The 15,289-nt window shown below is 33.1% G+C and overlaps 1 protein-coding gene across 1 annotated transcript in view; it reads left to right on the forward strand.

Annotated features, from left to right (window-relative positions):
* The window catches only part of LOC124365859 (ATP-dependent RNA helicase DDX42), a 36,939-nt gene that overhangs the window by 9,916 nt on the left and 11,734 nt on the right, over positions 1-15,289 (forward strand). Inside the window, exons 7-14 of the mRNA XM_046821945.1 lie at positions 152-258; positions 493-632; positions 3,457-3,685; positions 5,802-6,070; positions 7,392-7,542; positions 8,139-8,231; positions 11,887-12,020; positions 13,361-13,480. Of these exons, the coding sequence (XP_046677901.1) occupies positions 152-258; positions 493-632; positions 3,457-3,685; positions 5,802-6,070; positions 7,392-7,542; positions 8,139-8,231; positions 11,887-12,020; positions 13,361-13,480 (1,243 nt within the window). The remainder of the gene's footprint in view (positions 1-151; positions 259-492; positions 633-3,456; positions 3,686-5,801; positions 6,071-7,391; positions 7,543-8,138; positions 8,232-11,886; positions 12,021-13,360; positions 13,481-15,289) is intronic.

Here is a 15,289-nt window from a genome sequence, read left to right on the forward strand (position 1 = left end):
ATAGTTTATCTAATGTTTTATTTTTAATTCAGCTTTGTTTTATTCACAAACAAAATGTAAGGTGACCAATAAGTTCAAGAAACTTTATACCAACACTGTATGAAAAAACACTATTCTCGAGCAAAGTTATCAAGTTGTGTTCTTTTTGCAGATTCGATGAACAGTTGATGAAAGCAATCCGTAAGTCCGAGTACACGCAACCTACCCCCATACAGGCTCAGGCCGTGCCCACAGCTCTCAGTGGCAGAGACATCATTGGTAAGCTGTTATGTTATGTTATGCTGTGTGGAATACAATAATTAAATGCACACATGTTTGGTCGTACTTGTATTTTCATATATGAATCTGAAATGTTACTTTTGCCAAAATAGAAGAGTAAGCTTTATGAAGTCACTGTTGTGATGAAATGTGCATATAATAGGTAACATTGTTGACAATTTACTATAAAGTTCAGTAGAATAATGGACTCCAATGTTTTATGATGATGTTTAGGCATAGCCAAGACAGGCAGTGGGAAGACTGCGGCTTTCATCTGGCCGATGCTGATCCATATAATGGACCAGAAGGAGTTGGCGCCCGGAGACGGACCAATAGGCCTCATCTTAGCACCCACCAGAGAGCTGTCTCAACAAGTGAGTTGATAGCAGTCATACTGGTGCTTCAGTTGTTTTGAAACGTTTGCTAATTTGCTGATGCTATTTGATATACTATGAACTGGAGTGCATCAACCGTTTTGGGTGTTTGTTCCTCAGTTTGCAACATTTGTCATTTACAAGGTTTTCTTGATGAAGGTGGTTTAACTCTTGATCATGAAAGTTTTGATAGGAGAGGATGAGCAGGTGGCTGATGTTTACCAGACTGGAAGGTTATTCCAGTTCTTCTTAACCCTTTGCGATCGGTCGTCGACTATAGGTCGACCGCGGCAGTTTCGCTGAACGCTCGCATGTCGACAATAGGTCGACCAGATAATGTCACTGCTTGTTTGGCCATTTCTAACCTATTGCTGTTCGGTATTTGAGTTATTCAGTACTTTGGACTTCTATTTTGGTTACGTGAATGCTACATCGATCTTTATTCACGATACAGGAGGCATTGGAAGTGAAAATAGAAGACCAACTGACGTCTGCACTTGCACCGTGTTTACAAATATGGCTGGTCCAAGTACAAGTTTTACTGACGATCACGAGATATTAGATGAATTAGATGATTGTGATAGTTTTTTCAGTGAAATTAGTATCCAAAATGAAAAACATATTATTGAAGAAGACCGTGATAGTGATTGTGAGTTGAATCATAGTGAAAATTCTTCTGGAAACATTGTGGTAAATGATGGTAACCTAGACGCCGGTAACCTAGACGACGAAAGTGATGTGTTTGGATTGGAAACTTTAGGTAATGATGGGGAAGAATTTGATCAATTCGTGGATAATGTGATAGAAGTAGGACAAGGAGATGCAAATAACAGAGTTAGGCCTAGGCTACAAACTAGTAGACATGTTACCCAAAGTAGGCCTAGGGCTGGACCAAGGCAAAATTATAATACATATAATGTATTATATATAATATTATATAATATAATGAATAACATGTATCTAATAAGATCCTAGTGCCTTTTCACCTGTATTCATGTAATTTTGGTTTATTACATATGTATAAAGAAATAAAAATTATTTTTTTTATATTTTTATACTTTTTTATATTTTTTAAATGTTACTTAAAGTTATAAAAAGATACTATAAAATAATGTAAATATTCTTTTTAGGTTATTTACATTGATATATAAAGAGAAAAAAATAAAAAAGTTGCAGAAAAAGGGATTTAAAAATTGCATTTTTGTATTGTCAAAGAACTGTACTCTAACAGAAATTAAATACGACCTGAGGACAGTCGAAGCAATTTTTATTGAGACCTCAAAGGGTTAAAATAGGTGTTGAAACAATGACAATGGGTGAAGTGAATAGAAACTAGTATTTACTTTTACTAACCAGTTTCCAAGAATGTTCTACCTTAGGTGAATAACAAGGCAGAATTTACTAAGGCTAGAATATCGTAAGAAAATCTGGACGCCTAGTCTTTTCTAACCCGTTTAAATGAATAAACATTAGTTTTACTAGACACTGTTAGAATATTCATTGTTTTTGTCAAACCAGGGATGGGTTATGCTAGCTTTTAAGTCAGTTGCAATCATGGCAAGTTTGCAGCAGATTGACCTATCTGACCGTAGGAAAATAAGCAATTGTAAACTATTACTCAGGTATGGAAACCAAAATGTAGATTTTTTATATTAAAGTTTTTGCCTTTGAATGAGGGAACACGAGATGGAGCATTATTCCGGCAATGGGAAATAGAAATATTACTACACTACTTCTCTGAACCAGGTAAAATTTATTTGCTGAGCATTAACGAAACCTATCACTTTAGAGGCTGGAAAATTTTCATTTCTGTCTGTCTGTCCACACAGTGTCTTGGAAACCGAACTGACCTATAGACCTTGAAAGTTTACTTGAAGCTTCAATTATATATATAGGCAACACTGAGTTGAAAGATAATGCATACCATTCTGTGCTTATTCTTCCTTATTCTATTAGCTTATTTTTATTCACTTCATTTTCAGAATGTTCTAAAAATTGTTTGTAATAAGTAAAATATTATAATTTTATTGACCTCACCCAATGATACATTTCGTGCTCGTTAGGCTCTTTCTAAACCACAGAGGGATTGACCATTTTTTTTTTATTTACAGTTGAATTTGAATCTCTGGCCTGTGGACATGCAGTTAAAGTGAGTTTGGAGATCTATTATCATATTATGAGGATTGAAATTATGGTTCTCTGCCATAGTATTATGGTTGATTATAATTGAAATCATTTTCCTTTGGTCATTTGTCCAGAATGCTTCACTTAGCCTACCCGGTTTTAATCCTTCAAGATGGACTTTTTGTGTTGGGCTACTCCGAGCTTCAGGATTATAGGGGAAGATTTGCAGTATTGTTTATTAAAGATTCAAAATAAACTTAGTGGTTTATTATTTATAACAAACAGTATCTATGAGTTAAAATCAAAAATTTATGTATTACTAAGTAAATTTATGACTAAATCCATGTAAGAAGGTTTAAAATCCAGTTTAGGAGTTGTATGAATATAAACCTTGGGTAATACACTGGGGACGCGATTATGTTCCAAACGTATTACACATAAGTTGTATCGCCATTAAGACTTGCATCTATAAAATTAAGCAGTGGCATCACGCAACACGTACGCTCTTGCAAATTGTTAATGTTAATTATTTCTTAAAAATAGAACAGAAAATATGTTTTACTATATTAGCCTTGCTGTACTTGAAAGTTGAATTTTAGTAGTTATTACTTGATATAAGTTAGTGGTAAAATCCAAATAAATAGTGACTTTGGTCTTCTACATTTGTTAACTAACTGTAATATTTGTTTTAACTCTGCAGATCTATGCAGAGGCAAAGAGGTTCGGCAAGGCATACAACATCAACGTGGTCTGCGCATACGGTGGCGGTAGCAAGTGGGAGCAGAGCAAGGCGCTGGAGGGGGGAGCAGAGATTGTGGTGGCCACTCCTGGTCGTGCCATCGATCTTGTGAAGATGAAGGCCACCAACCTGGAGCGGGTCACGATGTTAGTGTTGGATGAGGCCGATCGGATGTTCGACATGGGCTTTGGTTAGTTGGACAGTCCATTATGTATAACTACCTCGTGTTAAATTTGTTTCCGTTACATTTTCTCTCTGTTTTTCTGTACAATCCAGCTAGCCAGGTTGTAGATTTCATTATTTTCTTGTCAGTAAGCTTTGTAAAAGTTTAACACAACATAAAAAAATCATGTGTTGGAATTGAAGAATAACAGCAATCCTAAGTTGTAGATAGGGTAAATGGAAGACATTCTAATTTTGAATACGTATGGCCGCTATTTTTAAATGGATAAAGATCAAAATTTTAACAATTTTTGAAACTGGTTTAAAACAAGCTTTAAAATGGTGTATCACTTGATACATCATATCTTTGAGATTCAAACACATGGTCCTCTGTTTCAGGAACATCCTGTAAATTTAAATAGTGAACACTAATTTTAGCAGGTAGCCAATAGCTTTTTTTGTGGTTCTTGCTTGTACCATTCTACTTCTATGAATAATGGACAGGTGATCTGGGACACCCTGTATATAACCGCCTCATGTTGACTATATTTCTATTACATTTTCTAACTTATTTCCTCTAAAATTTAGCGACTATATTGTGGCTTATTAGCACTATCTTGTGATGTGCTTTGTAAAATTTTAATACTACATAAAAAAATTTAAATAAACAAGGTTGTAAACTTTAACCCTGTGTTATAAATAGAGCCTTAGATGTGCATCTGGTGGCAGCTAATCCGTGTGCCCTATTAACATGTTCCCACCCCACTCACTCTTTCTTAACACTTTGTACCCTGGGCCCTTAATACATGTTTCGGTGTGGCTCCCTGGGGGTTTTATGATGCTTTTAAAAAATTCTGTGTTATTACAGTAATTATGTCAAAAACTCATACTATATATCTTTTTAAAGATAGAGATACATACTTTTTTAAATGTAAACAAATATAAAGTTTATTTTCAAAATAAAATTATTACATAATATTGAATGTTATGTAAAAAATACAAAAAAAGTTTTTGCTACATAGCTAAAACATAGGCAGGTAGTTCGCCTTAGTGTGATAATTTTTAAAGCACAATGGTCTGAATCAAATACAGGATCTCGCACATTATCGTTTAGATTGTTCATAAAATCAATATTCGGTCCCAGGTGTGTATCAAAATCATCGTCACTTTCCGACTCGGAGTCAAACAAAAGATCCCGAATTGCATCACTTTTGATTTCACCGCCCATATTATTTAAACTCGAAAATAATAAGTAAAGAATATAAAAGAAAATTAACGGAAAGTCGAGAAGAAAAAACAAAGCGAGTGTAAATACAAAACAAAACATACGGATAACCTCACATTGCTTGCATTTGCCTTTACTTCATTCAGTAATAAACTAAAGTTCTGATTATTTACAAACAGTTAAATTCACATTTAGAATACATTATTATAACATTTTGCTTCAGTATTTGTCGGCAAGATTTGTTGAAAACTTAGTAAGACTTTACTAAGACTCACAACACACAACGTGAAACACTACAAAGCAAACTGACAGTACCGACGATCAACCGCGGCGCCTACAATCAGCTGTCTAGACTCGCTTGTAATACGACGAAAAATATACGTATTTCATTACTAAAACGTGACCCAGGCATCTCAAAACCAACAAATACAAACCTAGACAACCAATGAACATAATCAAAGTGTTTGAATCCAAAAATAAGATGACTGAGCTAAATAATACAATTAATAACACAACCCGATCTATACTCGGGCGCCGGTAGCAGGCGCTGCCGACGCGGCCCGACCTATACTCGGGCTCAGGGTATAAAGTGTTAAAATCCGGTGTGGGATTCTAAAGCTCTAAGCTTTGTTTGATTAGTATAGTGAGCTTGACCCAGTCTTATTAGTAATAGAATTCTCAGATGTATCTTACGGCATTTTGGAATCAAAATTACATAAAAACATTTTTACTGTTTTTTGACATATACTGTGCAAAATACATACAACATTTAAAAAATCAATAAAATCACAACAAAAAATGTTTTATCCAACAGAATGTTTGACAAGTTTATTATATTATATAACTTATTGCAATAATTACAATATTAGTTATAGTACTCCACTAGAAACAAACTAATTTAACAATTTGTGTTTGACAGAGCCGCAAGTTCGATCAATCTGCAATCATGTGCGGCCTGACCGTCAGACCCTGCTTTTCAGTGCCACATTTAAGCGCAGAGTGGAACGGTTGGCACGCGACGTGCTGACTGATCCTGTGCGTATAGTGCAGGGCGATGTGGGCGAGGCTAACACCGACGTGTCCCAGCTTGTCACAGTGTTGCCCCAACATGCAAAGTTGGGCTGGCTCGTCAAACACATTGTTTCCTTCCTGTCTGCCGGCAGCCTTCTCATCTTTGTCACCAAGAAGGTGAGTCTAGTAGTGTATTGGAGGGATAGCAAAATATTTGTGATAGTTATAAAGAAAGTTTAAGAGATAAAGTCCAATAATTAAGTTCTTCTGAAGTTAAATAAATCCATGTGTATGTTTTTTGGTTATGATAAAAAAATCATCCATGGTTTTTTAACACTTTGAGTGCTGGCCCTAAATGACATGTAACTCTGTAGAATGCTGGGCGTTTTTGGTGGTTTTCAAACATTTATTTAAAAAAAAGTATTTAAGGTATGAGAAAAATACTTACATGCCTTAATTCAGCTTACTTTCGTCTTTCTTTTAACGTGAGATTGTTAGTGGTTTTTTAAAAAACTACATATAAAAAATGTTTTTTAAAAACATTTATTTTTGGAAAAAAAATTATTTTTTGAGACAGTTTTTTTATCTAACTTACTAAACTAAGCATATATACAATTATTTACAATGACCCATTTACAAATATAAACTGTCCTTTGCATAATACAAATCATGTTTTTATGTTTTGTAGTTTTTTGAGAAAAAACTATGCCGTCATATTGATGCGTTGGCATCACTTTCCCAGTCAGCACTGTTTTCAGCATCTGTAACATAATAATATACTATGTAAAATATGAATATATTTTCATTTTATTCATAAGAATAGAATATTAGTTGAATAAAGTTAATTTATTATAATATAAATTATAGTTTGATTCACGAAAACAATAACATAACCAAACTTTTAGACTGATAAATAGACTTACTTATTCTTACCTGAAGTATGTGTCTAATCTTCTTCCATTAAATCAGGATCAATGTTAGAATCGTCAAAAATACTATCTACACCAATAAAACTATCTTCATCTAATACATCACGGATCGCAACGTCGTTCAAGCTGCGAGAAGCCATGATTGCGACATCGACTGCCGGCTGCAACGAACGTCACGTCAGCGGCACGTAAACAACGCGACCGAAGTTGCTTTGTCATTAACCTCATACAATACATCTGACGCTTTCTAGCGGTGAATTGTGTTACTAAAAACCTAAATAACATTGTAGAGTAGGCAAAACACGTTTAAATACGGACAATGTAATATAATACCAATTGAAATGACAACCACGTAAAACTACGGGATTAGCATTCTTCGGAAGTTTCGCCGTTCCGTAAAATTACGGGATTAGCACTCTAAGTGTTAAAGCATAAATATACTACAAATATACTGTGATCAGTTATAAAGGTATCTGGATCACTAAAAATTGTCAATAGCAGTAAATCCTGAAGGTTTGGATTGTTTCCAGTAACAAATAAAAGAGCCACCCTCTGTATGTTGATTACAGCTGGATGCAGAACAACTGGCGAGCAGTCTGACGCTGAAGGAGTTTGAGGTACTACTACTCCATGGAGACATGGGACAGACGGAGAGAAACAAAGTCATCACCATGTTCAAGAAACAGGAGGTCAGCATTCTAGTCGCCACCGATGTTGCCGGTAATAACAGAACTATCTCACTCTTCTAAGTATTAAAATAGTTTAACCAACTTTGCTAATTAAACTATACATGGAAAATACTTCTGATCATTACTTTTGGTTGTTTTTGAGCTTTCTTGTAAGATGTTGAAATATTTTATAAATCATAGTTGTCATAATTTTTTTTGAGACATACATCAACAAATTTGTTGTTAGCATTTTGTTGTTGTTAGCATTTGTTGTTGTTGGCATTTTGATGTTTTTTATTTGTTTGTTTCACAATATCTTAGCTATCAGGAAGTTCTCAAAAGTGTAAAAGGTTTAAAAATATAGCCATTGGGCTAAGAGCTGTACAGAAATTAATGTAATAACTGAGAAAGACAGAAAGTTGCTTAAATAACTATATTTCATTGATGATTATTTTTTGTGTGGACATGTGCACAGTAGACTCTATTTACAGTATTCGATTGCTAGATCTGACTTGCATGCAGAAACTTGTTAAATCTAATATGGAACAAGAAGGTATAACATCTAATTAATCATCATCCCACAATTTGAGTCAGTTTGCTAATGTGTTACGACATGGTGTTTACTTGTGTCTGGTGACGTGTTGACAGCTCGAGGTCTGGACATCCCCCACATTCGCACAGTGGTCAACTACGACGTAGCCAGAGATATTGACACCCACACCCACCGGATCGGGAGGACAGGTGGGTGCTTCTAGTTATTTAAAATCTAGTTGTGCGGGCATATTAGGAAGATCCGCTTAACCCTTTTAACCCCGGCCATTCAATCAAGTGATGTGCCAGAAATCCCAAGCCATTTTCAGACAAAATGTAAGGGTTTTGTAAAAAATTCATAACTCAGTTATTTATTAAGATATTTAGGTAATTCTTTTTTTGTTTTACTTCTTTATACATGTAGCTTACAGAAATATACAAATAAAATTATTATTTTGAAAGAAAAGTTTTTTACATACATATACATATATAAAAAATAAATATAAATGAAAACATTTCAAGTTTGATCATGGAAACCATATACAGTAGAGTCCCATTAATCCGACCTAATTGGGACTGAGCCCTATTCGGATTATGTGATTGTTCGGATTAGCCAGAATTACAGAAAAATACGGGTTTAAACTTGAGAATGGGTCTATTTTGTTATAGAATTATCAACATTGTTTATTAAAACATGTTTTCTGACTGTTGCATTGTATTTCTTGACAAATAAAACGTGTTTGCGAATACTAAGCACATTTACCGTATTTAGTGTGAGAGTTCTATTGTTAAGCAATGTGAGTCATCCAATAAACTCTCTTCAATGCGACAGAAGACAATAACTGAACTTATGTCTTTTAACAATTAATATTGTACTCAATAATAATATCAGTACTGTACGTCCAATTTTTGTTTGATTTCACTTCTTAATACAGTAATTTAACTCATACTTAACCTATAAGTTTCAATTTGGTACTGTATTTAACTTCATTATTTATGTATTGTACCGTACACAATTTGTCTTAATAAAATACTGTATGTCTATTTAATTAAAGTTTTTTTGTTTATGTACGAAATGATGCACCCATTTTTTAAGTAATTGGTTCCTATAACTGTTCATTATCGTTATAAATAATTCCTCCTGGACCTGTTCGGATTAACCGACGTTCGGATTACACGTGTTCGGATTAGCGGGACTCCACTGTAGATAAAAAAATATTTGACACAAAAATACCCATTTACTTTATGATATATTTAATCCTTAATAAAAGGAAACAAAAATTATAGGCCTACCTTATTTACAAGTGGAGTAACATCAATTTTTGTAAAGCCGTGTACATTTTTCTTTTTGCCATTTCTGGGCATGTAATGTAACAAGACCTTTGAAATTCATAGTACTTAAAATAAACATAAAACCAAAGTTATTTCTTCTGACAAAATAACTAAAAATGTTCATAATCTAAATTTTAAAAAAGTTTTAAAAACAATATTTACATCACTACAAAATGTTTTAAGCACTTGTGGTCACCAAAAACAATAGGGGTCACTAATCACATCCACACCATTTGCAACTAGGTTACTAATTAGTGTATTTTCACTTACGGGAGACTTTGAACGATGTCTTTTACTCATTTTGAAATCAAACAAATAATAAACTAAACTTTAACTGCCGTACTTTACACTGCTTTAACCTAAAACTGTGAAGAAAACGGAATATTCACAACCACGTGATATTCAGCTGTCTGCAACAAGCGTGAGCAGTCAGTCGAGACAAACTGCAATTGCTCAGTCACAGACTGACAAAATACGAAGTCAAACCATTACAAACAAACTAATATATTTCGATGTCCGTATAGTATGGACGTCGGGGTTAAAAGGGTTAATCATTACTTTAGGGGTTTGTGAATAGTTCAAAATTTGAGTTTATGGTTTTTAACTTGAGCTCAAATGATTTTAAAACGCTCAAACAACTCAAGTATACACAATATGCTGGAGCTATAAGAACTGAAAATTACAAATTAACCTGTATTGTTATAAATAATAAGTTAAAACACATTTTTGTAGTTTTGGTCCAATAAATCAAGGGAAAATTTGGTAGGCCTAATGTGTTTCAAAATGATTTTTTAGAAAGAAAAGAACTGACAACAATACATTTTTATGGTCATCTGTTACACCAGATCATGTTGTCAAGGTTGTTAGGAAGCAAAACATCAGCTTGGATAGTACACTGTCATATGGACTGAATAATAACATCTTTAAAAACATAGCTTAGGCCATTGTTGATCCTCTTTCGATTAGTATGATTCTTTTTATTGAAGAGGGCTACTACCCAGCACAACTTAAAATATCTAAAGTATGTCCTATTTAAAAAAAAGCGCACATGAAGAACCTAGTACCTATCGTCCTATCTCTCTGGTTCCAATATTGTTTAAATTCTTTGAGCTTTTAATAAATGACCAGCTGGTTAGTTATCTAGAGTGTAGCGGCTACCTGAATGCCAGTCAGTTTAGTTTCCACAAGGGAAAATCAACAGTTGAAGTCAGTGATAAAATTGTGACTGAGATTTTTATGGCATTTGAGAGCAGGAGTTTTGCTCTAAGCAAGCCATTAGATTGTGTGGATCATTGTGATATACTGAATAAATTGAAGTATTATGGCGTTGATGGTCTAGACTTCTGTTTTTTCTAATCCTACCTAAAAGACCATAAACAGCAGGTATACAGTGATGGAAATTGGTCCCCTTAATTGAAAGTTCCTTATGGTGTCCCTCAGGGGTTAATTGTTCTTCTTAGTAGCAATAAATGATTTGCCATCCTCTGTCAATATGATTAGTACTATACTTCATGCTGATGGTACTACTTTTTCAAACATTACGCCTAATATCAATAAGCTCTCACTCTTGACACAGAACCAAAGACCAAGGAATACCATAGACTGGCAATCCCTATACGTAACGCATTATAAGAGTTGAAGCCGATCTACGCACACTCATTGGTTCCACCGGCAGAACCTAAGTCTGCTGCCGGCTCAAATTTTACCGTTAGAACACATAGTTAAAGTTAATATAAAATTCTGATATTTTGTACTATTAAACATCATATTATGACCACGGCGATGATACAAAACAAAAGTTTTGGTAGAAAATACAAAACCGAGCAAAACAAATTTACATTTAAATGTTGAACATGAAAAAGTTAGTCACCCAGCGGCCCCCAGCATCAAATCCAGCGCGCAGTTGCCAGTCTATGTTATTCCTTGGTTGTTGCACAGAACACACTAACTGAAGCTAATAATTGGTTTATAGCTAAAGATTTAACTATAATTATATCCTAGTAAATGATAACAAGGCCCAGAAAATGCTATTTAGCCTTTGAAACACAATAACCTTGATAGTGATTTTGAGATATCTGTGAAATTTTTAGGAGTTTTATTGACAAAAATCTGACATGGGACTCGCACATTACATATTTAACTGCAAATTTCATGTAATATTTCTTCTTAAAAGGCTCATCTTATGTACCTATCAGTTATATCAGAATAGCATTTTTTGCTTAACTTTCAGTGAATTCTCAGGTACTTGGTGACTCTGAGGTAATTGTAGTGGAATGAAGGATGTTTTAATTCTACAAAAATATGTAATTTTACTGCTGATGAAATTTCACCGAATATAGCACCAGATCTGATACATGTCGTAAGAAACACTTTTCTTAAAATAGGCAATGAATGAATGAATAAAAAAGTGTTTATATTTTTAAAATTCTGCCTTCAAGTATTGTACTAAAACTATTAAATCAATCTTATCCGTTCATTAATTGGTTGTAATGTGATCAGTACCAAAGTTGTTGACTCTTGTATGTACATAAAGGGCGTGCTGGAGAGAAGGGTACAGCTCACACGTTGGTCACAGAGAAGGACAAGGAGTTCGCTGGACACCTGGTCAGGAACCTAGAGGGGGCCAACCAGCCTGTGCCTAAGGCTTTACTGGATCTTGCCAACCAGGTGAGGCTACTTAGTGTATAAAGGACGATAAGATCATTAGGTATATATTGTTATAAGTGGTTCAATAGTACAAAATATTTATATTGCTTATTTTCCCTAAGATAAACCATAGCCAGGATGCACTCTGAATTCACACTCCTTCCACATTGCTTATAAATGTTCATTTTGGTAGACTGCGGGATTTTTGTTTTTAGAGACTTTACACATTCCAATTCTATTTAGCCTGGAAGTAGCAAAGACCGAATATTGTGTTGTTATATCATGTTCTTAACGGTATTACCTAATATTAAATCTTTGAGTATTCTTTTTTTAAATTTATTACTTTCTGAAACTATATTCTAATGATATTGATATCAATCAAAAGAGAAATCTCAAATAATTAACTAAGTGGGCATTGTAAATGTTTGTTTTATGTGTATAAATCGTGGACTAAGAGTTTTCAATTATACTGCACCAGATTCACGTTTCATATCTTTGGTAGCTTCACAGACAGCTGTCACTATAGTTATTCCACCAAAGAACTGTTGTAGTTTCCTGTATCTTTATACATCATTATTATTGTGAATGTTCAGATATCTTGAAACCGTTACTAAAATAATAATTTTTATAATCAGTAGTTAGATTATGGTAGATTATGACATTGCAATAAAGGCGAATAAAAATGTGTAGACAATGGTAAAATTTGTGTAAAAATTTGTTTATTTGTTTTAGTAACATTTACATTAGTATTACAGTAATTAAATTATTTATTACATGACACTGATCAATCAAAGTAAAGCTTGGAATTTGACTGTTGAAAAGAAGTGAATGTATTTTTCTTTTCATTTAACAATATACTTATTGTTCTTGGTTTTTATTTATAATTACAATTTTTAAATTTTTAAAATCATAGAATTGTTAAATCATCAAACCTATTGATTGTGAATAAAAACATATTTTCTACAAAAAATGTAATTTCATGTTATCTTTAATACAAAGTGGTCCTTCAACTTTTTCTGAATAAAATCGTGATAGATGTTTTACAAAATAAATATAATATAAAATTATTTTGAAAGCCTCTGTTAATGAGAAAATTGAACCAACTTCAGGGTAAATATACTATTAAGTGTATGCTGGCACATCAAAACCTCTTCACAAAAATACTTGGATCCAAATTGATTATAAACGTAAATCTCAGTATTATAAGAACATATTTCTTAATTCACGTTAGGGTTTCAGAATAAAAGTATACCTCATCTGTTTAACAATTGTCAGTTTTTTAATCTCAATTAAATTACAATTAATTTTTTGAGAACATTGTAGATTATAAGTTGTGTATATTGTGTGGTTTTTGCCGACAGAGTGCATGGTTCCGGAAGTCAAGGTTTAAGGGTGGCAAGGGCAAGTCACTCAACGTAGGAGGAGCAGGGCTAGGCTTCCGAGAGAGACCAGGCCTGGGACACACTGACAGTGGAGCTTCCGTAAGTATATTCTTTGTGATATGATTGCTGGTTGTCACTTTAATATTGAATAACGTTAGTGAGAAATGATGTGTCATTGTAGAAATGGTTGTCTGTCATCAATATTTAAAACTTGCCTTGTAGTAAACAAAAATTGAAGTAGGCTTTAATCATTGATAAGAACTTTTGTTATGTAAAAGACAAAAATTGTTTAATAATTTGTTTAATAAGTTAGGGAATTAATGGAAAATAAATTACATCCGTTTTCTAATGTCACTTAAATAATAGTTACCCATAATTAAGGTAAACCGCTTAGGAGCTTGAATAATTTGTGTTTTTAATTCAAATTTGTGGATAGTACAAACTTTTCTCTCAGTTCCTTAACATTTGCATATATCCGGTGTTAAAAACTTAATACAATATTGTAATGTTTATTGTACTGTAAATTATGTTTGGGCGTGGATTTCTAATAATAGACGAGTCAGCGTTAAAAAGTACTGCCTTATTGATATATTTATTTTTTACTCATAGTAGCTGAGTGCTCAGTGGCACAAACCTAGGCTATTATGTTGACTAGGCCACATTTAATATGAATGTAGGAACCACATAAAGTGACTTGCTAGCACTGGGAGTGTCATTTCAGATTGTGGAGAGTATCCACAGTAAACCTCCTGGAGGGGATATTGTAATGACTCATTTCATACACCCATCTCACGTTCATATGAATGTAGGAACCACATAAAGTGACTTGCTAGCACTGTGAGTGTCATTTTAGATTGTGGATAGTATCCACAGTAAACCTCCTGGAGGGGATATTGTAATGACTCATTTCATACACCCATCTCACGTTCATATGAATGTAGGAACCACATAAAGTGACTTGCTAGCACTGTGAGTGTCATTTCAGATTGTGGATAGTATCCACAGTAAATCTCCTGGAAGGGATATTGTAATGACTCATTTCATAGACCCATCTCACATTCATATGAATACTTAATTTAATTTAGAAATTTATTAGTAATAATAATTAAATAATTAAGGAATAATTATTTATAAATTGTCTCAAATTTTAATACAAACAATAATAATACAAAATTAAATATATCAAAATTAATCAAATATCACCTTATTACATATAAAACTCAAAAGTTTATAAAGTGAACTCAGTGATACAGTGTGCAGGGATGATTGTTGAAGAGTGAAGAGAGCAGAGGTTTAAAAGTTGAGAGGAGAGAGTATAACGACTTGGATTGTTGATATTAATATTCCAGAGTATTAATATATAAATCATCAATAATACAACCAAGACGATATAAAATATTTTTTGATTAGTAAAGATCCTAGTGAATATTAAATACAATGTATTACTAAAATTGTTAATTATTAAATATTATCTGGTTTGTCTAAAATAAAAATCACAGTTCTAAATAAAAAACAATGGATTTATTTTTAACTGGCAAATTAATAAGTTCAACGTTTTCAGAATTTTTATCACTCTATTTTCCACAAAGAATTGACAAACCTTTTAGTAAATTTAAAAATTCCTTGGCAAGAAATAAAAATATTAATCAAATTATCAAACTAAAAACCAGAGCTCTCTTCTAAAATAAAATAATAAAGTTTTAAAATAAAAATGAAATACCACTTAGAAAATAATTAAAATAAAAATGTTCACTTCTAAGTTCACTCAAAATACAAAATAAAATTTCAACTTCCTCTTTACATTATTTGAACCTTAACTTTCAAGTCTCTGCAATTCAGATTACAACTCTCTCTCTAACAATTATAAAGTTCAATTAATTTTCAATTAATAATTCACAATAAAACAGT

The sequence above is a fragment of the Homalodisca vitripennis genome, chromosome 7 (genome assembly GCF_021130785.1).
Source record: "Homalodisca vitripennis isolate AUS2020 chromosome 7, UT_GWSS_2.1, whole genome shotgun sequence".
Lineage (NCBI taxonomy): Eukaryota > Metazoa > Arthropoda > Insecta > Hemiptera > Cicadellidae > Homalodisca > Homalodisca vitripennis.